The sequence below is a fragment of the Dipodomys spectabilis genome, unplaced genomic scaffold (assembly GCF_019054845.1).
Source record: "Dipodomys spectabilis isolate Male_0828 unplaced genomic scaffold, ASM1905484v1 ptg000118l, whole genome shotgun sequence".
NCBI lineage: Eukaryota > Metazoa > Chordata > Mammalia > Rodentia > Heteromyidae > Dipodomys > Dipodomys spectabilis.
The window spans coordinates 5,226,218-5,240,579 of NW_024870795.1; the positions used below are offsets into that span (position 1 = coordinate 5,226,218).

The following is a 14,362-nucleotide window of genomic DNA, read 5'->3' on the forward strand; positions in this document are numbered from 1 at the left end:
TCCCAATTCTCCCACACCACCCACTAAGAGATGGCTGTATATGCCTGGGTATCCTCTCAGGGTGTTTCCTAGGGATGTAACCATGCAACTGGGCAAGCATCTGCAGCCAGGCCAGCCTTACCCACAACCAGGTTGAGCAGCAACCCCACCCAGCGCTTGTTAAACTGCAGGTAATCGGCCAGGCCAGTGCAGTACTCGTATCGAGGAATCCAGAGAGGCTGCTCTGGGGTCTCTTCCACCTCTTGGCAAGGGTAGAAGAGTCGAAAGAAGCTCCCCTGTAGCAAAGAGAGCAGCTGCTCAGTGAGAAGACAAAGCACTGCTGGGTCTCCCAGTAGACATACTCATCAGGTGTCTGGGGTACAAGACAATCAGGATACCAACATGAAGAAACTTAGGCTTCTTCAACATACCTAAACTTTTCTCTGTGTGTGCCAGTCCTGGGGCTTGAACTCAGGGCCTGGATGCCATCCCTCAGCTTTTGCTCAAGGCTAGCACTCTACCACTTGAGCCACAGCTCCACTTCCAGCTTGTTGGTGGTTAATTGGAGTCTCACAGACTTTCCTCCCTGGGCTGGCTTCAAACTTAGATCCTCAGATCTCAGCCTTCTGAGTAACTAGGATGACAGGTGTGAGCCACCAGCGCCCTGCCAACATACCTAAACTTTACATTTAGAAAATCCAAAGAGAAGCAATCTTCTTTTGAACATACATGGAAAGCTTATGTTATTACAAATAGCTAACTATATTTTTGAATTACATCTTGGCAGGGCACCAAAATATTTTAAGTGCTTGGGCCATTGAAAGATTTCAATCTGGTCCTGAGCCCAGGCTTGGAAGAGTCTAGAGAAGTTAAGATTTGCCCTTGTGCCAAACAGGGTGGCATCAGTGGGTCACCCAGACTGGTCCTCCAGGGCTGGCTCTCAGGAAGCAGTAGCATACTCATTTGACAGGGGAAGAGATGAGGGGGTTACTAGAAGTGGGAGCCTCTTACAAGGGAAAGAGGACCCAAGAGCTAGCAGAGTAAAACCTAGGGGCAGGTGGAAGAAAAGTTCAGAATGGAGCAGGAGGGAACTAGGTGAAGGCAGAGAGGAGGTCATCATCTTTCCACCCATGGCACATGGCTCACTGCTCACTGAAAGCCTTCCAGGGTCAGCATCTGCCCTCAATTCCTCCTACTCAGTACCTATACGCTCACTGAAGCCCAGAGCAGGCAGCAGGCAGAAGCAATGGAGCTGTGCAGGGGTGGAGCTGGGTTCACATACCTGGAGACTATGACCTTCCATCACATCCCCGCAGCCTACATGGTAGGGGCCGGAGATGGGTGGAAAGCTCACAGACTGGCCGGTCCCCATGGCATCGCCAGTGGATGGACTCAAGTGTCAGCGTGGTTCTGAACTTGAGGGCTGGAGGGTGGAACACAGAACAGCCTCTTGCTGGTTTCTTCCTAGTTTCCTTTGTTATAAGGGTCACGTGCCCCTTGTCAGCACTCCCTCCCCCCACTCTCCGCCCTCATCACCACATCCTCCGTGGCCTGTCACTCACTGAATCATGCATACCATTCACTTGGCAATGTTTAGGGCTGCATTTCCCATCCTCCTCCCCTGCCCCTACCGTTGATGGAGTAAGAAGATGGCGGTGAAGAAGAGACAGAACTTTCATATGCCACAAAACCTACTACCAAGCACTTATGCAACCCTATCACATGCCAGGCATGGCAGCAACTGCTGTAGAGACGTCTACGCAGGCCTGGCCCTCACCAGGGCCCGCTTACCTGTCCACACTGTACCAAGAATCTCACATACATCATCTCATTTCACTGCCTTAAAACTCTCTGTGATAGCTAGTGCCAAGACCTATTTTACAGATGAGGAAACTGAGGCACAGAAAGGTTCAATAACTTTCCCCAGTTACTCTGCCGATGGGTGACAAACCCAGGCTCTGTCATCTTCATGACTGATCCTGCTCAAGAAGAAAGTCACTCCTAGTCTTTTAGTTATCTTAGTCCTACCAATTTATTGTTTAAACCAACAGAATTGAGATTTATTTGGAGGGGGGTGTTTTGGATTTGGGGGCAGTACTGGGGTTTGAACTCAGGGCCTCATGCTTGCTAGATGTACACTCTACCACTTTACACTCCTTTTTTGCATTAGTTTGGGGGATGGGATGGCTTTATACTAAAATCCTCCTACCCATGCCTCCCATGTACTAGAGGTTATAGGCACATGCTACCATGCTTGGCTTATCAATTGAGATGGGAAGAGGAGGGTCTCACTATTTTTTTTTCTTTTTTTGATGAGTGGGCCTCATACCACAGTCTTCCTACTCCCCAACTCCAGAACTAAGATTTCTATTGCTTGCAACTAAAGGCATCTAAATAGATATTGAGTTCTGGGTCCACATGATTAATTATTATCACATTATTCTGCCTGCTTTAAGATGCTCTGGGAGGGATCAGAGCTTGTCAAAGCATGCCTGGGCAAGAAGAGACCTTAGACATGGTTTCTGCCAGTCCTCCCCACGGTCAGGTATGTGCTTCACTGACAAACAAACCAAGTTCCTGAGAGATCCAATGAGCCTCTCAATGTCACAAGCAGAACAATTATTTAATTTTACTCACTTTTGTCTGTGGTATTGGAGGTTGAATTTGGGATCTTATACTTGCTAGGGAAGAAGTCTACCAGTGGAGCTATACCTCTAGCCCTTTACTTATTTATTCATTCATTTGTATTGTTTGTGGGACTTGAACTCGGGGACTAGGTACTGTCCCTGAGAATTTTTGCTCAGGAATAGCACTCTACCACTTTGAGCCACAGTGTCACTTCTGGTTTTTGGATAGTTAATTGGAGATAAGAATCTCACAGACTTTCCTGCCTGTGCTGGCTTTGAACCCTGGTTCTCAGATCTCAGCCTCCTGAGTAGCTAGGTTTATAGGCGTGAGCCCTCGGTGCCTGGCTTTATTTTGTTTTTGAGATAAGGTCTCACTAACTTTGCCCAGGATGGACTCCAACTCAAAATCATTCGGCCTCGCTGGTCACTGGTGGCTTATGTTTGTAATCCTAGCTATTCAGGAGGCTGAGATCTGAGGATTGTTGTTCAAAGCCAGCCAGGGCAGGAAAGTCCGTGAGACTTTTATCTCCAATTAACCACCAGAAAGCCAGAAGTGGAGCCATGGCTCAAAGTGGCAGAGCACTAGCCTTGAGCAACAGAGCTCAGGGACAGTGTCTAGGCCCTGAATTCAAGTCCCACAAAAAAAATTGTTTGGCTCTTGTCTCCAGAGTAGCTGAGATTATAGCTGTAAACCATCATGTCAGACAGTTCTATTCATTATTAATTTTAGGGATATTGGCAAGTGAACCCAAGACCTACTGTGTGTTAGGAAAGTGCTCTATTATTGATTGGGCTACATCCACAGCCTTTTTTTATCCTCCTCTCCTCTTTCCTCCCTTCCCCTTCTCTTCTTCCCTTTCCTCTTTTTTACTTTTCTTCCCTCCTCTCTCCCTCCTCTCCCTTTTTTCCTTCCTCTTTTCACTCCTCCTTTCCTTTTTTCCTCCCTCCCTCCCTTCCTGTTACTATCCACAGATCTCCTGATTGTCAACTTCCACTTGTCTGGTCTAAAGGAAACCCCAAAGAATCCCACTGTCATCATGCTACTTAATGTTGGAAGATGATAAAACAAATCATTTTTTTTTACTATGCACCTCCCTCCTTCGTTTCACTGAAGCAAAAGTTAAAATTAGCCCACTTCTTTTAAAGAAGCAGCTACAGTCTGAGGCAGTCAGTGACTCAATCAGTTTAGACTTAGTCACTGCCTCTGACCTTTTTCCCGTGTTGCTGAAGGCATATGCATGAGACACACGTCAGCCACATGACAGCAGAGCAGCTGCAGTCCTAACGGGTATAAGCAAAGAGTCAGATAAAATACCACAGCAGTTCTGAAGAGAGAGAGGGCTCCCAAGCTTGGGCACAGAGAGTGAGAGAATGTGCCTCAAGCTTGGGCACAGATGGCAAGGGAAAACGAGAAAGGCCAATTGTCAAGTCAAAGAAAGTGTGAGCAAAGGCAGGGTATGAAGGAAGGACATGTGAGAAACAGAGGCCGTTAGTGATGGACCGGGGGAGAGGAGGCTGTGACAAGGCCCACATGGCAGTCCCTGAATAACTAGGCAAAGGTGTCAGAATCTGCTCTAGGTGAGGTGGTGGGTAAGAAAGAAATCAGAAAAACGCATGGAAAGACTCACCCAAAGAAGGCCTAACTCCTTTGCCACCTAGTCTGGGCAAGTTACCTGACCTCTTCTAAGTCTGATTCTCTATGTATATAACGCAAATCTATTCATTCTCAGGGGTTGCTGTGAAGATAAATAGAACTAATACATTTAAAACACCTACTATAGTATATTGGCTCTTGGCAAATAACCAAGAAATAGCTGTTGATTTCAAAAAAGCAAAAACAATAGCATATTTGATAGCAGATTGGATGTAGGATCAATGGAGAGGGAAGAGCTAAGAAGAGCTTCAGAAAAACAAAAGGAAGGAGTGAAATGGGTAGTAAAAAGAAAATGGTTTGTTTTACTATCTTCCAACATTAAGTAGAATGATGACAGTAAGATTCTGTGTGTGTGTGTGTGTGTGTGTGTGTGTGTGTGTGTGTCATGGGGCTTGAACTCTGGGTCTGGGCACTGTCCCTCAGCTCTTCAGCTCAAAGCAAGCGCTCTACCACTTGAGCCACAGCACCACTTCCGGTTTTCTGGTGGTTTATTGGAGGAAAGAGTCTCATGGACTTTCCTGCCTGGGCTGGCTTTGAACTGAGATCCTCAGATCTTAGCCTCCTGAGTAGCTAGGATTATAGGTATGAGCCACCAGTGCCCAGCTACAGTAAGATTCTTTAGGGTTTTCTTTTAGACCAGACAGGTGAAAGTTGACAATCAGAAGAGCAAATTCTAAAAGGATGATCAGATAAATTTGTCTAGAAACAAATAAAAGCTAAAGAAGATAATTGGCCAGAGTAAGGGCTAACATAAAAAGGAGTCTGTGTTCCCTATGCTCACATAAATAATATTTTCCAGGAAAATCAGTCCAGGGATCTCTACCTTCCTTTGTTCATCTCATCTCAACAATTATGGTAGTGCCTGTGCAGAAGCCTCTCCATCCCTTCCAGTGAGATTTCTGAGTCCTCTTGGGAGCTTTCTCAAGTCTTCCCAACCTTCTCTCCTCTCATCTCTGAGCACTGTCACTATCCCTCATCTGGAATCCAGTCTCAGGCTGACACAGATCAAGTCAGTGACCACCACAACTAGTGGTCCATGTGGAATCTAGATTATGGGTGTCTGAATCCATAGCCCGATTGGCTCAGAAACTTTACTTTCCTGCATTCCCAGAGACCAAGTGTGAAGGTGGCTTGGTGGTAGAGTGCTTGCCTTGCATGAATGAGGCCCTGGGTTCGATTCCTCAGCACCACAAAAGCAGGAAAAAAAAAAAAAAAGGAAGTGGGGCTGTGGCTTAAATGGTAGAGAGCTAGCCTTGAGCTGAAGGGCTGAGGGACAGCACCCAAGCCCAGAGTTCAGGCCCCACAACTATTGGTGGTACTAGGGTTTGAACTCAGGACCTCATGCTTGTGGCTTGGTTGTTCAGCTGGTGATCTACCACTTGAACCACATCTCCAGTTCAGCTTTTTCTAGTTATTTTGGAGATGGAGTCTAACAGACTTTTCTAACCATCCTTTAGATCTCAGCCTCTTGAGTTGGTACAATTATAAGTATGCACTACTGACCTCAATTGGAGTGTTTTGTATGTGTACTTCTTGTGGTCAATTAGAGCTAAGAGTCTCCACACACTTTCTTTCCCGGCCTGACTTTGAACTGTGATCCTCAGATCTCAGCCTCCTGAGTAACTAGGATATAGGTGTGAGCCATGGGTACACGGCCCCAACTACTCTTTTTAAAAGCTCTATGTGTGTTTGACCAGCAAGGTTTGACATGCTCTAGTGCAGATGAGGAAAGTTCTTTTCCTTCATTCAGATATGCATGTATGAACAGAGTGTACACTGTTTTTTTGGGGTGTGTGTGTGTGTGTGTGTGTGTGTGTGTGTGTGTGTGTGTGTGTGTGTGTGTGTGTGTATGTGTGTGTGTGTGTGTGTGTTTGCCAGTCCTTGGGCTTGACCTTAGGACCTGGGTACTGTCTTTTGCTCAAGGCTAGCACTCTACCACTTAAGCCACAGTGCCACTTCTGGCTTTTTCTGTTTATGTGGTACTGAGGAATTGAACCCAGGGCTTCATGCATGCTACCACTAAGCCACATTCCCAGCCCATGTACACAGTTTTTATAACTTCAGTTTCATTGGATGTGATCTTCATGGTCACTGAAAGTATGTTCCTGAAAATCACCAAGCTTAATGTAGTGCCCTGCATTGTGTGAGTCTTAAACTTTCACATACTGATACCTTTCTCTTCAGATGTATTCCAGGGGCAAAACTGTATTTTATACTTCTTTATAGCTCAAGCCATCTATCTGTATGCTGTCTATACACAGTGGTGACTTAATAACTGTATCTTCCCTTGGCTTTGATTTAAACTCAATTTCTTTGGATCTTTTTGATCTAAAAATAAAGCTACATAATACAGTGTGGAAAGAAAGGCTTTGTTGACTCTGAATTCTACCTCTCCTACTTACTAGCTTATGAGTGTGTGTGTGTGTGTGTGTGTGTGTGTGTGTGTGTGTGTGTGTGTGTAAGTATGTATGTGTGTGGGTATACTGGGGCCTCTCACTCTTGCCTGTTTTTGTTTGTTTTTACCATGCCTCCATTTCTGACTTTTTGCTGGCTAAAGAGTCTCTTGAATTTGTCTGCCAAGGCTGGCTTCAAACTTCATTCCTCAGATCTCAGCCTCCTGAGTACCTAGAAATTTAGGTATGAGCCACCAGCTCCTGGTTAGCTGTGAGATATTGAGCAAGCTTCTTTAAATTCTAAATCTCTGATATCTTATCTACATGATAGAAATAACTCTCAAGTTTGGTGAAGATGACTAAATAATGTATTTAAAACACACACGTAAAAGGCCCTGTAATCAACAATTGTTGGTTAGTCTTACCTCTAAGACTTTTCTGATCCTGTTTTTTATATGTAAAATAAGGACACTTCATAAGTGAAATTTAAATAAGAAAATCGATACTGCCTAGGGCCTGGTATATTTAAGTGCTCATAAAATGTCCAGAACTAATTAACAGTGCTAAGGCTCTCTTTTAACATACCTAGACAAGACCGCTTTCATTTTTCCTGGGTTAAACTATTGCAAAGTGAATTCTTGCCTTGCAGCCTTTTCTTTCTCTCTTTTTTTTTTTTTTTTTTTTGGGGGGGGGGTCAGGTTGTAGGGCCTGAACTCTGGGCCTGGGTGCTGTTCCTCAGTATTTCAGCTCAAGGCTACCACTCTACCACTTGAGCCACAGCACCACTTCCGACTTTTTTCTTTCTGCTTATGTGGTGCTTAGGAATCGCACCCAGGGCCTCATGCATGCAAGGCAAGCGCTCTACCACTGAGCCACCTTCCCAGCCCGCCTTGCAGCCTTTTCAAGTCTAAGAGGCCCCTTACCCAAGCCAGAGTCCACTGAGCAAGGTCAGGAGAGCCCTTTAAAAGTTATGACCAGGGCTTACAGTGCAGCTGTCCTGCTGCTTGCACTCCAAACTTCCCCCATCCTCCCCACCCCTGAGGTTTCTGGGCTGCATCTAAGGTTAGGGCCACCAGATAAACCTCCCTAAAGAATACAGGCTCATTGGTGTGGCTCAATCTTTGGTCTCTGAAGGAAGTGGGGTAATAATAGCGCCCTGGTCTCAGATGGAGATATCAAAAGCTCAAAGGACAGGTTTGAGCAATAAGGTGGCAGCGCTAGAAAAGAACCCCCATAAGGCTTTTCCAGGACACTACCCCATGTCAGAAGCATAAATCTTGTTGCCTGCAAGCTCTCTCATAGCACAACCTCACCCCAACAGCGATGCCCAACTCCACTGTATCCAGGCAGAAAGTGAGTCCGAGGTCAAGTTCCGGGCACCGGGAAGAAGGAATGAAGACCGGGGCAGCCGGAGCCGGAGGAGCACACGGAGTGTGGAGGACACGGGAGAGGTGAGCTGTGCGGCCGGGGGGGAGGAGGCAGGGGGGGCGCAGTGGGACGAGCGAGGCTTAGGGTGCGGTGGACACGGTCAGGAGAGGAAACAGAGAGGACGAAGATCAAAGAGCAACGTGCGTTACTTCGGAGTTTAATGCAAGAGCCAGTGCCTGGGATTGAGAGTTCAGGAGACCCCAAGCCAGATAGGCCGAATTACGAAAAAAAGTCTCGTTACAGTCCAGTCCGGAATGGAAGCTTCCACCACACTTACCAGTCAAGGTGATGCCCTCAAGAGACAACCTGAGACGTTTCGCCGACCGAGACGAGAACCTTCCGCAAGAACCCACTGACCCCCTGGTAGTTGTAGTTTCCAGGGATCAACCTGGAAAGCGCAAAAGCGCTTCCCGCCTCTCCGCTGGAGACTACAACTTCCAAAGCACACCGCGCGCGCTCGCACCTTTGCCACGCTAGGACTGCAATTCCCATCGGTCTCTGCGACCCGGTCAGGCCGACAGAGCCCGCCCAAAACCCGGGATGCGGTGCGATTTCGCCCCCTGGTGGTCTTGAGGAGCAGCATCCGGTGATAAGGCTGAGCGGAGGGTTCCTGCTAAGTAGTTCCGAGACGTAACCCTCCGCCTCGCGGCGGCTCTCCCAATTCCCGGGCGCGTCTGGAAGCAGCCTGGGCTCCATCCATTCCCCGCTCCGAAAAGGGGGGAAGTGGTTGCATCTGGTTCTGTGTGTCATGCATGGCTTGCTGTGAGAATCGGAGACTGATCGTTTAAAGGCACGTTTCCTACCAACTCGCAACCTGCTGACATTTGTGATTTTCCAGTGTCCTTTCTCAAGAGGCTTAACAGCCCGGGAGGGACCTGGAGGCACCTGAGCTGGGCGGGAGCGGGGGTGGGCGGGATGGGGGCACAGGCCAGCCCTCCACGCACCCCCACTTTACTGCCCCATGTGAATTCTTGGGCACACACCATAAGCCAGGTATTATCTCTAGCCTCAGAGTTCACAGAGTAGCCTCCAGTTCCCACAAAGGAATAATTACCACACCGTTATCTGGGCTCTAGTGCGAGAAACAGTGAAGGTGTCAGCCTTGAAAGGAGGGGAGAGGGGACTGACCCGCCCGGGGAGTAAAGGAGCAGACTCCGAAGCTTCTTGTAGGAAGAGATGTTGAACTTGAGACCCAGGGAAAGGAATGAGGCAGGGTATAGGAAGACAGGGCGTGTGAAGAATGTCCCAGTGCTTCGAACTACAGCACTGATTGATGGCATGGAGAGAGAGATGCCGGGAAGGTATGCAGGATCCTATATGCAGTTTAAAAACGTTCAGCATGGGTATGATGGTTTACACCTGTAATCCCTGCTCTAAGGAGACTGAGGCAGGAGGATCTCATGTTGAAGGCTGGTCTACATAGTGAAACCTTGTCAAAAAAACAAAAAGAACAAAACAATAAAATACTACCAAACAAAACAGTTCTCCACACCTTGCTGGGGAAGGTCCTAGCTTCTTAGCCGGGCATTTAAGATCCTTCTCAGCCACATCTGGCCAGCCTAGTGCTCATGTTATTCCCAGATCAGAACCGCCTCTTCTCTACCCTGTCCCCAGCCACATATACCTCTTTTTGGGGGGGGGAGGGGTCGGTTGTGGGGCTTGAACTCTGGGCTGAGTGCTGTCCCTTGGCTCTTCAGCTCAAGGCGAGTTCTCTACCACTTGAACCACAATGCTACTTCCAGTTTTGTGGTAGTTTATTGGAGATCAGAGTCTCCCGGACTTTCCTGCCCTGACTGGCTTTGAACTGTGATCCTCAGATCTTAGCCTCTTTAGTTGCTAGGCCGACATATACCTCTTGTACCTCCTGACCATTCTCAGGATGCTTCAGTTTCTTGTTGCTCTCTCCAAACTTTAACTTAGGCTGTTCCCTCCACCAGCTTCTCTGGTACCAGGAGTTACTTTGTCCTGTCTGGCAGGCTCTCTAATCAATTCTCTTCTGCCTTTAACATTCCTCTTCAAGCTGTGTGTCATGGCTCACACCTGTAATCCTAGCTACTCACAAGGCTGAGATCAGAGGATTCAGGTTCAAAGCTAGCCCAGGCAGGAAAATCCATGAGACTCTTATCTCTAATAAACCACCAGAAAACCAGAAGTGGTGGGGCTGGAAAGGTGGCTCAGTGGTTGAGTGCTTGCCTTGCATTCCTGAGGCCCTGGGTTCGATTCCTCAGCACCACATAAGAAAAAAGAAAAAAGCCGGAAGTGGTGCTGTGGCTCAAGTGGTAGAGCGCTAGCCTTGAGCAGAAGAGCTGAGGGACAGCGCCCAGGCCCAGAGTTCAAGCCCCATGACCAACAACAACAGAAACAAAAAGGTTCCTCTTCAGTCCTTCCTCACCATGAAGTTTCTTTGACCTCCTCAGTCACAAAGGATCCTGCCTCATCTCGGTTACTTTGACAGTTGTATGTACTTTTTGTTCGAGAGCGTTACTCTCATGATCTGTAACATCTACAAGATTGGAAGTCTGAAATCTCCAATAAAAACCCTGTGAGAGCCAGAGAATGGACGTGACTCAAGTGGTAGAGAGCCTGCCTAGCAAGTGCAAGGCCTTACGTTCAAACAGCAGTCCCACCAAAAGAAGAAAAAAAATGAGTTCCTTAAGGCCAAGAATCCTTTTGGGGGGGTGGCGGGGGGTCCGGTCATGGGGCCTGAACTCTGGGCCTGGGTGCTGTCCCTCAGCATTTCAGCTCAAGGCTAGCGCTCTACCACTTGAGCCACAGCGCCACTTCTGGCTTTTTTTTCTTTTTGCTTATGTGGTGTTGGGGAATCGAACCCAGGGCCTCATGCATGCAAAGCAAGCGCTCTACCACTGAGCCACCTTCCCAGCCAAGGCCAAGAATCCTATATATGCTCTGTCTATATGACCCTCAACCACCAGTATCTATTGTCCTTACTTTAAGTTCTCATCTCTTCTCCTGAAACACTATCCCCACCACTGTCCTTCCAAGATAGAGCCATCAGGAAAGTGATGACAGAACAGCACTGTGGTGATTAAACTTCAGATTTAACTAAAGCTGTGGTTGGTGGCAGTAGCCACAGAACATAAAACACTTCCTGTATACTGCAGAAGAGAGCTCCCTTTGGCTAATTAATCATGGCTGAGCAGCTGGTCCAGAACACTGTGACAAACCAGAATCCTGGTCATGAAAAGGGTGGCTGGGGGTCATGTTTTCCAGTCTTCTACTCCCAGATCATGACATGCCAGGGTCATTTGCTAGCCAGCCTAGTTTATAATATCCCAGATATACTCACTCCTGTAATCTTAGCTATTCAGGAGAGATAAAGATCGAGGTTCAATGCCAACCCAGGAAGAAAAGCCCTGGCAACTCGATCTCCAATTAATCCACAAAAGGCCAAACTGGTAGTATATCTCAATGATAGAGCACCAACCAGGAGAAAAAAGAAAAACCTGAGTGAAGCCAGGCACCAGTGGCTCACACCTGTAATCCTAGCTACTCAAGAGGCTGAGATCTGAGGATTGTGGTTCAAAGCCAGCCTGGGCAGGAAAGTCCCTGTGGAACTCTTATCTCTAATTAATCATTCAAAAACTGGAAGTGGAGCTATGGCTCAAAACGGTGGTGTGCTAGCCTTGCACAAAGGAGCTCAGGGACAGCACTCAGGCCTTGAGTTCAAGCCCCACAACCGACAACAAAAAACAAAACAACGGGGTGTGTAAGGCCCTGGTATTCACACACACACACACACACACACACACACACACCTGAATTTATCCCAGTGTGCTTTGCCACCTTTGTATAAGGGCGACGACCTTCCCTGGGCCTGATCAAACTCTTTCCTGTTGCAAAATAAGACAATTGCATTTCATTATGTTTCCTTCCAGTCCAGTGCTTTTTGGGATGAAGAATCTCAGTGTCTTTAAGTTTGCAGGAAGTGGCTGGTCTTCTAACCTTCTCATCAAATTTCAGCCTCCAAAGGCCCAAAGTTCCCTGCAACTCAGATACCATCCCAATTTTGACCTTGACCTTGTGGCCAAGATACTTTTTTTGAAGTTGGTATTTGGAGAATCAGCTTCGGATTCCTATTCTTCCCCTTACCTTCTAAAGTTGGGGGTCAACACTTTTAAAATCAAAGTATAGGGGCTGGGAAGGTGGTTCAGTGGTAGAGTGCTTGCCTTGCAATCATGAGGCCCTGGGTTTGTTTCTTCAGCACCACATAAGCAGAAAAGGCTGAAAGTGGTTCTGCAGCTCAAGTGGTAGAGTGCTAGCCTTGAGCTAAAGAGCTGAGGGACAGTGCCCAAGTCCATGAGACTCGTATCTCCAGTCAACCACTCAAAAGCCAGAAGTGGTAGAACACTAGCCTTGAATAAAACAAAACAAAACAAAACAAAAAACTAAGAAACAGTGCCCAAGCCCTGAGTTCAAGCTCCATACCAGAACAACAACAACAAAAAACAAAGGAAGATTTCCTTAGGCTCAGGGCATCAGTCATGGTCCCCCGGTCCCCTGGTCCCCTGGCCACTAGACCTGTGCAGTTTAAGGCAGAAGAGCATGGCAGGAGAATGTAGTGAGGCAAAGTGGCTCCCCTCATGATGGACAGGAAGCAGAGGCTGGGCCAGGAAGTTACAGGGACAAGCCAACCCTTTCTAGATATATCCTCAGTAACCTCCTTCCTTCATCTGACTCCCTCGTCCTAATAGCTCATTCCATATGAGCCCATCTGTGGATTCACCCACTGATGAAGTTAGTCACCTTGTGATCCAATCACTTCTCACCAGTGGCTCTAGCTGGGGACCAAACTTTCAACACAGAGCATCCAAGGGATGCCAACCCTCTCAGTCCCTCCTCGCTCCCCTCCCCTGATGAACTCTAAACACCATTGTCCAGCACAAATTTGTGCTGAGTTCTTGGTATTCCTGACCCCACTCAATCAATATAGTGATTTTCAAAAGTGGGTAGCACCACCCCTTATTTGCAAGTAGGAAACTGAAGTACATCGAGGCCAGGTAGCTCACTCAAAGTCTAGTTAGTGACCAGAAAAGGCAGTGTTAAAGCTCTTATCTGTCACCTACCATCACTAGATTCCTGGCTGGAGGGAAAGGACAGGAACTGGGGTGTCTGAGGTGCTTCCACATTCTCCTTCTGTCAGGTCTAACTCTAGGACATCTCCAGGGTTGTCACCAGAGCCTTAGCTGGGAGGAGCAGGGATTGAAGGCCTGGAGGAAGGAGCTGAGGCAGAGGGGGCTTCTTGAATGGACCGGGGAAGCTGTTGAGAGCACCGCCCTTTCTAGTTGCTGGCTTCTTGCGGGCCTTTGGGAGTTCAGCAGCATTCTGCTTCCCAGAAACCCTCACCAGAAATGTTTCGTAGAAGCTGTGCCAGTTCAGAAAATGCCGGAGGCCAAGGCAGACTCCACTTCTCACTCCCCATCTCCTCCATCTGGCTCCAGCTCCATGGGGTTCATCAAATGGCTGGTGAAGGCTTGTCAGTCTACATGGCACAAGCTTGGCTGCTGGGTACTGGAGTCAGTAGTGCACAAGGCTTACCCACAGTACTGCCTCTGTGTGTGTGTGTGTGTGTGTGTGTGTGTGTGTGTGTGTGTGTGTGTGTGTGTGTGTATACTGGGGCTTCATCTTAAGGCCTGATGTTCCTGCTCACTTTTTTTATTTGCTGATGGCTGGCACTCCTCTACTTCCTACTTTTTGTCAGTCGATTGGAGATCTGAGTCTCCTGGATTTGTCTACCAGGACTTGCGTCAAACCTCAGTCCTCCAGATCTCAGTCTCCTGAGTGGCTAGGATTACAGATGTGTGCCACTGGCACCCAGCCTGTCCATCTGCTTTTAAAGCAGTCTCTACTTAAAATCCTCTGGAAATCAGGTGTGGCAGCACACATCTGTAAGCCCAGCTATTTGGGAGTCAGAGGCAGGAGAATGGTAAGTTCAAAGCTAGGCAAAGTTAGTGAGACCTAGCAAATTAGGTAAATGGGGCAATGCTCTAGGGAGTAGAAGGGACTGTGGCAAGCTGAACAAGGAAAAAACTGCTAAAGGAATTCAAAAACAAAATAAAAACCAGAGGGCTGGGCATGGCTGAAATGATGGCAAGGTTTTTGCCTAGTAAGCATGAAGCCCTGGGTTCAAACATAGTGGAAGAAAAGGAGTCTGGGTTTAAGGCCTGGCTCTCCTGCCTGGTAGCTGTTAAGACTTTGATGGTACTACTTAACCTCTCTAAGTCGGTCATCTATCTGCAAAGTGGAGATGGTAATCATGGTTG

At 47.6% G+C, this 14,362-nt stretch overlaps 1 protein-coding gene across 3 annotated transcripts in view; it reads right to left on the reverse strand.

Annotated features, from left to right (window-relative positions):
- The window catches only part of Pafah2 (platelet activating factor acetylhydrolase 2), a 34,129-nt gene extending 25,703 nt beyond the window's left edge, over window positions 1-8,426 (reverse strand). For 2 of the 3 annotated variants that reach the window (XM_042688712.1, XM_042688711.1), the window contains exons 1-3: window positions 8,359-8,426; window positions 1,262-1,402; window positions 122-275 (exon numbers count right to left, since the gene is read on the reverse strand). In XM_042688712.1, coding sequence (XP_042544646.1) covers window positions 122-275; window positions 1,262-1,351 — 244 coding nt within the window. In that variant the 5' untranslated portion in view covers window positions 1,352-1,402; window positions 8,359-8,426. Of the gene's footprint in view, window positions 1-121; window positions 276-1,261; window positions 1,403-8,358 lie in introns of those variants that run through there. The other variant, XM_042688713.1, reaches the window with a different exon arrangement.
- Between the last annotated feature and the right edge of the window lie 5,936 nt (window positions 8,427-14,362).